The sequence below is a fragment of the Electrophorus electricus genome, chromosome 6, assembly GCF_013358815.1.
Source record: "Electrophorus electricus isolate fEleEle1 chromosome 6, fEleEle1.pri, whole genome shotgun sequence".
NCBI lineage: Eukaryota > Metazoa > Chordata > Actinopteri > Gymnotiformes > Gymnotidae > Electrophorus > Electrophorus electricus.
This window is the reverse complement of record NC_049540.1, coordinates 9,862,248-9,874,764: the sequence shown is the minus strand read 5'-3', so window position 1 is coordinate 9,874,764 and position 12,517 is coordinate 9,862,248. Positions and strand designations below refer to the sequence as shown.

The window sequence follows — 12,517 nt, the reverse complement described above, 5'->3', positions numbered from 1 at the left end:
AGACAGCATAGACTTTCACACTGTGGCTTGTTTTAGGCTAACATACTTTGCTACACATAAAGTAGTTTTGTTGTGCTAACTACCTAGAGGACAGGTGTAACATTAGTCATGATGACATTACTACATACATTTTTATGGAAGCATGGGAGTGACTCAGAACTCAGTAGTCTGAATAAGAACCCTGCACTTTCAGGAAGCAGAGGTTTTCTTGAGTTATTTCCTTTTTTTCTTTTGGGCAGGCGCAGAATCTAAGTGTGTTCATCGGCTGTAGTCAGTCTGATGTGTTCGAGTATAAATACACACAGGTCATAAGGAGCAATGGTGAGCTGATGGAGGGCAATCATCAGTCACTTGCTGTTCATGTTAGTCCTTCACCGTCGGTTTGGTGTGTCCTTAGTCTTAGGTTCTTAAGTCTCTCTCATGTCAGTCTTGGAGGGAGGGAGAAGTGAATGTGACTACTGCACTGCCAACCTAATCCTTTTATTCAGTGACACAAATAGCATTCAAAAGGAAGATCAGAAAGCTACATTTAGTTCAGTGGCTCCTAGCCTCATGTACTACATATTGCAGTCTGGTACCTGCCCTAACACACCTGAGTCGACTCAACCATTAATTATCAAGCCCAACATGAACTGACTCGGGTGTGTCGGAGCAGCTAAAACACAAATGTGCAGAGAGTGGAATACCCAGCGCTGGGAAACCACTGGAGTAGTATTAGGCAGTAACGGTTTTGTATGACACGTGCCTTCCCGTGTGTGGTGAATATTGACATAAGTGCAGCAGCACGCTGGGGTGTAGTGATAGTGCTGGGGCGAGGAGGGCTGCGCTTCTAGGCGCTGAAGAACGTGGGTAGCTGGTTCCCCAGAATGACAGTGCGCTCAAGCCCAGCCTCTGTGATGGCTGCCAGTCTGGCCACACCCCCAGAGGAGCCATCCCGTTCCATAGCCAGGGCCAAGGCTAAGGAGATGAGGAGAGAAACAGGAAGAACAGGTGAGTGTTTGCAGAATTCACAGTAATAAGGCTTGTATGTAATATACAGAAAAAACCCCACAAGATATTAGTCTGTATTTACACTAAGCAGAAATTCTAAAACACTTCCATTCGGTCCTGTAGCTGCAAAGGTCAGGTGATGCCGTGCTTCACACTTTGAGCCATACCCACCCTCGGCTGTGAAGCGCAGACACTCCTCCTTGGACATCCCCGACCTGTAGTTGGAGTCGATGAAGCCGTAGATGTACGAACTTCCTGAGCCTCCCACTGAGACAGGCTGTCTCACCAACATCCCACCCATAGGGACAGTGTATACCTGAAGCCAAGTACCAGGGAACACCAGGTTCAATGGGAAGAAGGGATAAAGAATCATTAGGTTTAAAAACACAACCACATTTGATTTTAATGAGTACTGTATAGTTGTAACAGCCTGGATTACTGACAGCAATTAAAAAAAATTGAAACCTGTTTTACAGTATTGCAGAATAAGCTGATCTGCAATTAATGTCAATTTATTTGGGCTAAAGACATCACAACTAGAAAACAAAAGAGCAACTGTAAATCACCTGTCCACCCCTTCGCTTGTCCCAGCCTGCTACGATGATGCCAGCCATCAGTTCCTCCCTGTACCTGTAGCACATCTGTTTAAACAGATTGGCAGCTGTCTGCACCAATGGGGGCTCATCCAACTCGATACTGTAGGAGGGAGGGAGGGAGGGAGGGAGGGAGGGAGAGAGAGAGAGGTTGGAGGTGTGTTTTCTAATTTAAGCGCAAAAAATTGGTTAAGAACATACATGGCCCACCTTCTAAAAAACTAATTTTAATATGGATTAGATCAGCAACTAGACCCCTGATCTTCAGCCCGCATTTTAAGGAATTAAAATATTCCCTGTGCTGTTCTGAAAGCGGACAAAAATACCATGACCTGAAAAAAATTTTTTTTTTACATCTTCAGAACATATAACAGATGGCATGGCATATTAAGTCAAAGTAAGGTGTACTGAGATGTTTTGATCATTTTTGACGTAGAAATAGAATAGTCCTTTTACCAACTGCCAAACCACAGGATGGGGAAGAAAATCCTCACCATCACAGCCCTACTCTGGCCAGTCTGTATAACCACCCTTTCTACTCCCCAACATACCCACTTGCCAACAGGATCTTCCTTTGTGGATTGCCTAAACAGACGTCCTCCATGCCCCAAACCATATTGCATATGCATATTTACAAACTTCCTGGCCTCTGTCATCTTAGACATAACAGCTTGCCTTATGTAACCACTTCCCTTCTCTGCTATTAGAGAGAACTTTGGACCAACGCCTGCTCACTAGCCCCCCCCTCCCAGTCACTTGACAAATAGCCTGCCTTCATTATTCGTTTGGCACGGAGTGCTTGTCCCTACGTTCATTATTACAACTCTCTGCCAAATGCTACCAACCTTCCCTTAAATGACTAAGACTGCCTCTATATTGTTGCACGAAAAAAAAAAAAAATCAGGATAATCTACAGTATCCTAAGCCGTGTAGAATACTTTGAGGTCACTTCTCTGCCCCAGCCTTCCTGCTATGTTGCCTAACTGTACTGGTTCTCTTTCAGATGCTTCCCGCCCCGTCCCACCCCACCTGTGTATGGAAAGTCTTTAGCTCCCGGCACCCACTCACCCTGACCAGCCCTGTTTAAGTTTGCTATGCAGAGGACCAGGTGAATTTGCAAGGGGCTATTTTGCCCAATTAACCTCTGATTAATTGTGTTGCACGGACTGTACCCGTTGTGTGGTGTCAGACAGTTACTGCCTGCGTTAATTGTCCAATTCTGTCCCTGTCCCCATGATGGCCTTTTTTGTACCTCCTTGCCCACAACAGCCCTCCCTGTCCTGTTCAAGCTAGTGTCAAGTTGGTATTCCAATATGGAACAGCAGCAGTAGTGTGTACAGGTTAATCTGTGGGTTTGTAATGGTTCAGACAGGCCCTGGGGAGCACCCTTCTCCAAACACTTGCTGACAGCACACAGGGCCAGCCTGGGAGACAGACAGTTAATCATGCCTCCATGTAAATACATCTCTGTGTTTACCTAAAGGGGACAAAAAACATCTTGGAGTCTGTCCCAGATTTAAGTGTGAGAAATATCTGCTGCTCTTCCTCTTACCTTGATTACTGAATAGAAGGTAGTAGGTGACCCTCAGCATTATGCAAATGACATTGATGCCTGTGGCTTTCCTTTCTAGTCAGCAACATTCACATTTTTGTTCTGTATTAAAAGCACATTGAGACCTGACAACAACGGGCTTTGAGGCCGCACCCATCCAGTGCCACCAGACTGTAATCCGCCACTCTCCGTCAAAAATCCACAAAAGCATCGAGTCTGTCGGCTAAGCACCAGAACGGTTTCTACAGAATACTTCAAGAACGTCTGCATGAAGCAAGGTTAAAACAAAACAGAAACAAACCATTTAGAATGGGCAGATTTTCAACATCCATTCTCCATTAATCATGGCAATATAAACACACAAGTGTTTGTTGACAAAAGGTTGCATACCATTCCACTAACAAATGCCCTTGTCAAAGTTTAAAAAGAACAGGTCTGTAACTGTTCTATTTTTAGAACAGCAATAGAAAAAATGCACTAAATGAATGACCTTGTGCATAACCTTGCCATTTTATATTTAATAAATGTCAATATTTTTGATCGAAATGTCTGAAAATCTATATTGTGATCTTGCCCGAAACAAGGTTGTTATCTGTTGTATATTCTCTTCAAAGGTGATTTGCAAATTGAGAGAGCACAAGTCTTACTAACACCACCAGAACAGCATAAAGAAAAATGCAGACCAACACTACAGCTCACACAAACGAATGGGCAACTCCTGTTTCCCCTCTTGGACATTTCTAACACCACCCAATGCCTCCCAATGAGAGGAGCAATCTGTTAGATCATATCAAAAGCAGAAAGGATCTTGACTGATGAGAAAACCACAGGGGCAAGGTGTTATTAAGGATAACATTGGTCTTGCTGAGATGAGGAAATGACGTCAAAACCTCAAACAGCTGCACAAGACCCCTGGTCATCACCATGTGTATCACTGTGGCAGCGGCGACATGGCAGAGTGTCTGAAGAGCAGAGAAAGAGACCAGGCAAACCAGCTGGTAATTAAAATTGGTCACAACTGCTTGCCGTTAAAGGTGGCCCTGTCCTGTCGTCTAGCAGGCTACTGCAAGAGAGCACATGCAGACTTGCTGCCACACCAATCATCAGCTGATAAAAAACAAGACCAAGGAACACTGAAAGTACTGGAATAAAAAGCAGATAAGAGATACTGCACACTAGCCTTACCATGTTAGCAATGCTTAGACTCTCAGATCTAAACTATAGCTAATTTATATTCCATACATCTAGGCAATTTATATTTTAGATATATAATGCAACAAAAAGTTGTGCACCATACCAGTAGAAACCTGCAGAGTTCGTACTGTAGCTAGTGCTTTTCTGGACCAAATTCTCCATGGCCATATTGTTGGTAGGATGTCTTAGTTTTGCATGACCATGTGTTCCCAATTCTTAAAGGGTGTTGAAACAGGTGGTGAGTGGAAAGTTCCTCTATTTTTGTCAGTTATAGTAAAAATGACAATCCCATTAAAGGCCCAGCTGTGGTTGAGTCAGCTTTGCTTGTCTCGCTCCCCTACCACAACAAAAGAAGGTGACTAAAGGAGACAAAGTAACAGAGGGAAACCGTAGCGTCAGGTAAAGCATGTTTTTGTTCAGATGAGGATAAAAAAGGCCCAGTGCTTTACACCTTCAGCTTGAAAGACCTTCACCTTCCATGTTCAAAGTTTTCCATTAGCATTTAAAATGCACACTGGACTATTATTATTGTTAATATGATTATTACTGTTTTTCCAGGGTAGAGAATGAATGAGTGAATGAATGAGTGAATGGTGTCCAGAGACTGCTCCCAACCAAGTCAGGCAAGTCTGAAAGTGGAAAGTCCTTGCACTACCAGTAGTCCTGCTAAACTGAAGAGACAGCGCACACCTACAAAGAAAAACTTAGGTGATAACCTCTAGATCATTAGATCATTAAGGCACAGTTCATAAGGAGTAAAATGACACTCGGCACTTCTGCCTAGTGTGCTAAGACACACTAAATACAACAAATACACAGTGACAGAATGGTTACTGTCATGTTGCAATCATTTTCCTAAGTGATCCACCCTTTCAAGCCAGGCAACAAGACTAGAGGTACAGTACTCAGGGGATGTGGGGTTGCTGCACTGACCAAAACAGAGGCAGGAAATGCCTGAGGTACAAGGAGGGTCTACACAGTATACACAGGTGGAAATTATTTGGTGAATTATGTGATCAACCAAGACTTGATTGTTGTCCCATGTTGCCAGTGTTCCATGTAGCTTCCACTGAAGGCTTTCAAAGCACCTTAGATAGCCCTGCAATAGCCACCTCCTCCAAAACAGAGGAGCAGCAATCAAACATGTTTCGAGTGGAAGGAACTCTGGATGTTGCTAAAGGCTCTAAAGACATCTGTTCAGAGAACTATTCTGAAGCAGGGCACGAAGCCTAACTAACAGATGCTTGGAGACTTTAGCCATCTCCTGGCCTTCTCAAAGAGGCCCTTAACAAGCACCAGGATTGTGCCTGTAATATTTCAGAGGTCTGCCACCTGTGTATCCCCAGGAAGAAAAAAATAAAATAAAAAAAATCACTGGGACCAAGAAAATCTCCAAGGCCAGCATGATCTCCATCACTGTGGATGATGTTCTTGAACATTTTGATTAAATACTGATGGGGATGAGTATGAATCTGCACTGATTCTCTCTGATTCTGTGTGCCTTAACACAAACTCAAGCCTTAGCTGTGAAAAGACGCATGCTTATGCTGAAAACAAGCATCACATCTTAGACAGCGCCACCCCTTTCAACCGCACGCCATAACACACACTACCTTCCACTCCTAAACAATCCACCAAGCAACAACCTACTGTCATCTTTGTATTTAATTTGCCAGAACATATGAATTCCAGAAGTACTGATGCACCCTGGGAGATGTAGTCTTACCTGTGAAAGCCGAGCTGGTAGCTGACAGCATCAGCAACGGCCTGAGTATCAGCTGCAGATCCAGATCGGCAGCAGAAGATGCGGTCATGAATAGGGGTAAGCTTATCCGTAACCCTATTAGCGATGTAGGCTCTGAAATAACCACAGCAGTTATTAATAGCTATGAGCTGCTTTAGATATTCATGCTTTCAAACAGTAAGATTCTACTTTAGACAACTGAAACTATGACATGAACAACGTGCACTTGCACTAACAACTTGTACACCCAAGTCACATCATACCCTGTTGTTGTACGGGAGTCCGCACCAATCACCACCCCATCATCAAACTCCACTGCCATAATGGTAGTCTGTGAAGATATAGTAAATAGTGATGTTATTCTATCAGTGTTGGTTAACGTTCAGCCTCAAGATCTCTGTGACCACCTGCCAGACCTTCACACGTAAAGAGACACGAAGATTGAGAGTCTGATATGTTAACAGGTAACTAGCTGGTGAGACAGTACAGCTAGTTAACGGGTAACTAGCTGTACTGTCTGAGGATGCTGCGTATACGAAGCACTGTTAAGTGCGAGACAGTGGTGTGCGTCTTTCTGAACTATAATTACATACATGAGCCAAACTATCAAAGGTAGCTAGCTTTTTTTTTTTCCTTCCAGTTTCTTTAGCCTGGCATATCATCTACGCTTGCAATTTGCTGTTTGCTTGTCTGACATACACACATAATTCATCCATATTATAGATATCTTAACTCGTATATACAAAATCCGTCATATCGGTTATTAGCCAGCGAAAGAGGTAACGTTCGCTACAGTTAGCAAAATCTGCAGACATTTCGTAACTGCTAGGGATGAGTACGTGTAACAGAAACGCTAGGTTAGCTAGCTAGCTAACTAACTAACTTAGATATTCGCTAAAAATAAACAGAGCGGAGATCCCATCTATAATTTGCCAATATAGGTTGTGCCTATTCGAAATGTAAAATCTGTAACTAGCTATAGGAAAATACACAAAATGCAGAAAATCCGGAAGGCCGCACGTTAGGTCGCTTAGCTAACGCTAGCTAAGAAACTCCCGTTATTCCTATTGTTGGTGACGTGGAGTGCTGTTAGCTTAGCTATGCTAGGTTAGCTTAAGCTAGCTAGCCAGAACGATCTCAAAATCTTATAGTGGTGACTAAAACGATTTCTCTCCGCGGTCTGTTACCGTGCATTGAAATCGCCCCTTGTTGACTCACCCCAGTGCTGACTTCTTGGCTTTCCCAATTTGGAAACTTATCGTTGGGACGAGAAAACATCTCGACCCGGTTCTGTGTCACGTAAGCCGCCATCTTGTTTGGTATGGCACGTCAAGCCGTGTGGTGTGGTGTGTGTAGGAGACGCCAGTCCGCGTACTGCACATCGCCATCTACTGGACCGCCAAGAACAGTCTCAAGCTTATTTAGTCTAATTTTACTTTTAAAATTTGTTATACTCTGCTAGATCGTCTACATACGAATGAAACACCTAAGATAGTACCAGTGCAAAAATAGTAAGAAGTCTCATACAAGCACAGAAATTGTTTTACACAAACACAGAAATTGTTTTAAGAGACTATCTTTTAATGTTCTCTTAACACTAAAACTCACATTGTGTAACTTCATTCTTGATAGAGAAAACTCTTGACAGAGAGAGAGAGAGAGAGAGAGAGAGAGAGAGAGAGAGAGATACTTTGTGTCTTTGATAGGTGCTTGGGGATGCAATTAGATTGGAAACAAAGAGCTTCAGGCTGTAGCTGTATTCTAACGTAGAGCCATTGTACCTCTCATGGGAGTTACAGAGGAAGAAGTTGAAATGGCATTGATCTGCCTATGCAAACAGAGATCGGAATGTCTGAACAAACTATAACAAATTGTACATTGCTCATTACTGTGTGTTAGTCTACTGAAAGATCTCAAGCTTTGTTCTGCCCCCCCAACAACAGGTCCTATATGTGTGCATAGTCTATCTGAAGAGCAGGTACAAACTCAGACAAACCGTGACAAAGAAAGCAGTAGTACAGTACACAGGGAAGTGTGTGTGTGTGTGTGTGTGTGTGTGTGGAGAGGGTGTAATTTAAAGGCAGTAGTTTTATGGCTGAAACTGAGTGCATTGTTGCAGTAAAGTAGAGAAATTCCCCATCACAGTCTGTCCTGGAGCACGATGTCTCGGCCGTGCTATGTCCACTGGCCCTGTCCTGTCACAGTGCATTACAACTCTTTTACTCTCACCTGAGAGTGTACGAGGGAGACAATGTGTTTGTATGTGTGTCTCTCTGTCTGTCTGTCTGTATGTCCGTGTTTGTGTTTGGCGTGTGAATGTTTGTGGCAATGTGTTTGTTTACACACTTGCATTTGTACTGTGTGATCATCAGTACAAAAGAAAGAATGATTTCCACGGTTAGGTGTGTCCCTGTGTACCAGCACGTGGCCTTTCTCTTTCCACAATGCTGTCCATTTGATCTTTTTCATTAATCTTTAAACGGAGCTTCAAACCCTGCTGCTCCCTCCGTCCCTGACACACACACACGCACCCACCCAGAGTAAACGCCCTCTCACCGAAGACGACTGCGCCACCGAGGAACACAAGTACAGCCCACTTACGACCTTCAAGCCCATCTCAGCTCGGCGTGGCTGTTCCGATGCCGATGGAAGAAAAGAAATGGTGACGAAGAAAAGGAGGAGGAGTTGTGGTGCAAAATGACCAAAAGCCTGCAAAAAAAGCACTGTTATCAGAAAGAGGCAAAGCATGTTACGGCAGTGCAGTGCAGCACACAGCGCCTGCTTAGCCTGGCGAAGAGGCAGATACACACTGTTTCTGTGTCTGCAGGCTGAAAGTCTGTTCAGTGCAGCACAGCGCTCTCAGCGAAGACAGGGGCTGGCTGCTGCATGGCCAGACACAGATGACTTTAAACCGCAAGGACACTCATCCATTGATTATGCATTACTGTATATATAGAGTGAGTACGTGTGGGGGGGCATATCTGTGTGTGTATCTAAGCATATGCTCATGTCTTTGTGCGGACCAAATGTCTCCTTGACAAAATGGAAAACACGAACATTTTTATTTGAACAACTATAAGAGCCCAAAGACTTTATTTTAGTTAGTAAAGTGATGGTTATGGTTAAGTTATGGTATAGGCATAGGATTAATTAGTGCCACTAATACACATAATACAGTACAATAATGGAAATACCCCACAAAGACAGTAATATGTGGCATCTTTTGTGTGAGTGTGTGTGTGTGTGCGCCTCTGTGTCTTTATACAGTGACTAGTCACTGTAACTGCTTTAGCTAATGCTGCCAGAGAGCATTTAAGTCAAGGTTGCTGCTTTTAAGAAAACAGGGTCTGTGATCTTCGCTACGGCAAAACAGCTCCGCTTGCTTACGCCACAGATGACTCATGACCTCAGTTCACCCTCCCTGGATAATTACTTAAAAGCAATAGACTGAGAAAGAAAAGAGGTCCGTGGTCTCCATTTTAAGTGCACAGGAAAATACAACATTCCTTCATGCGTGTCAGCCCCATTAATCCAAACGTCGATGTTGATTTCAAAGTTCAGTCTGTTTGCTTTTCATGCCACACATTACCACATACTGGGAGAACTGCATGTGAGTGGCTGTGTCCTTTTGCCAAAAAACAAAAAGCAAAGAAATAACTACAAAATCTGTGAATTCATCCACAGAAAGAGAATGAACGGTACAGAGCCCCTTCCAGGCACTCTGAGCTTTAGCTTCCCGTCCACATGACAGGTGGAATAGCTTTACTCTGGAGGGCTCTAGATGACTCCTCAGACTGGACACTGCGTGGGAAATGGACACTGTGTGGGGACAGGACACCTCCATGGACGCAACTATGAGCACAGAGGTTCTAGTGCTTTAGAGCACTAAGTATTGAAGATATGTTATCTTGGAAAAGCACCCTTAGTGAACAACAAAAACACATTCTGTTTTATCTGGAAATATGATCTTTTTTCTAAGTCGGTAACGGTATGCAAAGTTGACATTTTAGCTGAAAAGCTTTTTTTATTGTAGGCTATCAAAATTCTGCTGATTTAAACACTTATTGAACTTCTTTGAGGACATCAGAGGCATGCTGTTTAATTAAGGTTTGTTAGAGTCGCTAGGCTCGTGGGCTCTGGGTCCTTATTCCTCAGCACATCTAAAACTTGGTGAGGACTTACAGAGTTCAGAGCCAGAGCTTACAAAGACTTACACACGCCATCTTCAATACCTGCACCATTCTGGAGTGCTCATATATATAAATAGGCCTCATATTCACTGAATATTTTGAAGTTTTTTAAATATATATATATATATATAAATACACACACACAAACGCACAGCGCGTAGAGGTCATAGATGTCCCTCATTATCTACACAGACAGAAGGACAGACAATTGGGTGGATAAAGAACGACTGAAAGACAAACTGAGAGAAAGAGAGAAGAGAGAGGATGTAAGACAGAGAGACAGCTGGAGCCAGATGTCAGAGAACTTTGTAAGTTCAGCTCCCATCATCTCTTCAGTCTCCAATCTGTGCAGCAGCTAAGAATACTGCCAGACCTTCACGGTCACCACAATCTGCACATTGTTTGTGTGTGTGTGTGTGTGTGTGTGTGTGTGTGTATGTGAGAGAGAAAGAGCGAGTGAGCGTGTGTGTGTGTCTGCCCGCATTCATTCAGTATAAGCGAATCAATGACTCTTGCTGACTCCGTGGCAACCCGCTCTCCTATCTCCCCGGGTAACTGGCCAATAGCAACCACAGAGACATCAGGACTGCACCCACTCCACACGTCTAAATATAGCACCACTGCACAGTTACATTACACTCTGCTGAAATAACCGCAGTTATTAATGATCTGTGCATCCAGCATGCTCTGCTTTTGAACATTACAGTGTGATCATACAGTACTGTATGCAGTACTGCGATGGGTACTGGTGCAGTATGGGGTTTCTTAAGGCAAATTACTGCACAGGCTGGGATATATGGAGGTAAGAGCTGCAGGAAGCTGGCGTGCGTTGTGTGTAAAGCCAGCTGGGCACTGTGCTATACAGAGGTGCTGTATGGAGGCAGGGGTCAGCCTGCTGGGCACTGTGCTATACAGAGGTGCTGTATGGAGGCAGGGGTCAGCCTGCTGGGCACTGTGCTATACAGAGGTGCTGTATGGAGGCAGGGGTCAGCCTGCTGGGCACTGTGCTATACAGAGGTGCTGTATGGAGGCAGGGGTCAGCCTGCTGGGCAATGCGCTGGCCTGACCGGCCTGAGTTACCAAGTGCAGTGTGTGGGGGATTACAGAGTTCAAATGCAGAAATACACCGGCGGAGTCCTGGGAGAATACGCTACACAGCTCTCTCTGGCATTTTGCCCCCCATCCCCCTCCAACTCTCTCTCTCACACACACACACACACACACACACTGCTGTTCCCATCCCACTTCCGCTGGCAGACTGCAGTGCCAGAGGGAGAGGCTGTAAGAGGCTTTCAGTCAGTCTTGGGGGGTGGGGGGTGTCATCCATCCAATACAATTTAAATGCCTGAATGCACACCTGTGAATAAAAAAGTCCACATACTAACACACACACACACACACACACACCTTGTCCAGCCCAGAAGGTGCCTACAGCAAAATTGATTGCATATAAACTTACATTTGCATCTCTCTAAAGCACTACAGACACACCCCCACACACACAAAGTGTCTCGTACTGTTTCCCACTGCCAATAAACTTCACCATTACTCTAAAGTCAATTACTGGCTTTGGCTGGAGGCTTTCCTCTCCCCTCTGACAGTCCCTCACTATGAATCCAACTATTTATTTCATCGCTCTTTCTCTCTCTCTCATACACACACACACACACACACACACACACACACACACACACACACACACACACTCGCGCTCACTTGTTCCTCTTTCACTGTTCACAGTCCTTTCAACTTTTTATGTTACATTAATAATTTTATGTTAGTAAAACATGATGATGAAGATGATGATAGTGATTATATGTGGTGACCAGTTATGTTAACTGTGCGTGAATATATTTAGCCCATCATAGGCTAAATGAAAGCTGATCAGGATGTGTAAGATAAAGAGCTTTCTTTTGAGATGTTTCATCAGTGATTGCATTTTAAAATCAATAATGTTATCTAAGGGATTACACAGTCTAGCAGGCAGCCTGTTCCCTGTAATCCCTGCAGTTCCTATCACTTGCTGTTGTTTACTATTCCTGCTGAGTGAGGTGTGCTTCTTGAAAACGTCGGCTTGCTTATCATGCTTTTCCTGTTTTGTAGGGTAGAATGTGACTTTGTTTTCCCATATTAAAAATACTCATAATCTGATAATTATTGGTGTTCCATAACTGCAACAGATTATAGTTTGGCACGTTAACTATGTAATCCAGCTATGTGTATTGTTATTTCCTAATGGAGATACACTTTCGGA

General features: G+C 43.8%; 1 protein-coding gene across 1 annotated transcript; it reads right to left on the bottom strand.

Annotated features, from left to right (window-relative positions):
• Nucleotides 1-464: 464 nt before the first annotated feature.
• On the bottom strand, nucleotides 465-7,416 carry LOC113592042 (proteasome subunit beta type-6-like). Its single transcript, XM_027032779.2, has 6 exons — nucleotides 7,292-7,416; nucleotides 6,337-6,404; nucleotides 6,056-6,187; nucleotides 1,557-1,686; nucleotides 1,162-1,306; nucleotides 465-957 (listed from the first exon to the last, which is right to left on the bottom strand). Exons 1-6 carry the CDS (start codon nucleotides 7,382-7,384, stop codon nucleotides 830-832), a joined length of 696 nt encoding a protein of 231 aa, XP_026888580.1. The 5' UTR covers nucleotides 7,385-7,416; the 3' UTR covers nucleotides 465-829.
• Between the last annotated feature and the right edge of the window lie 5,101 nt (nucleotides 7,417-12,517).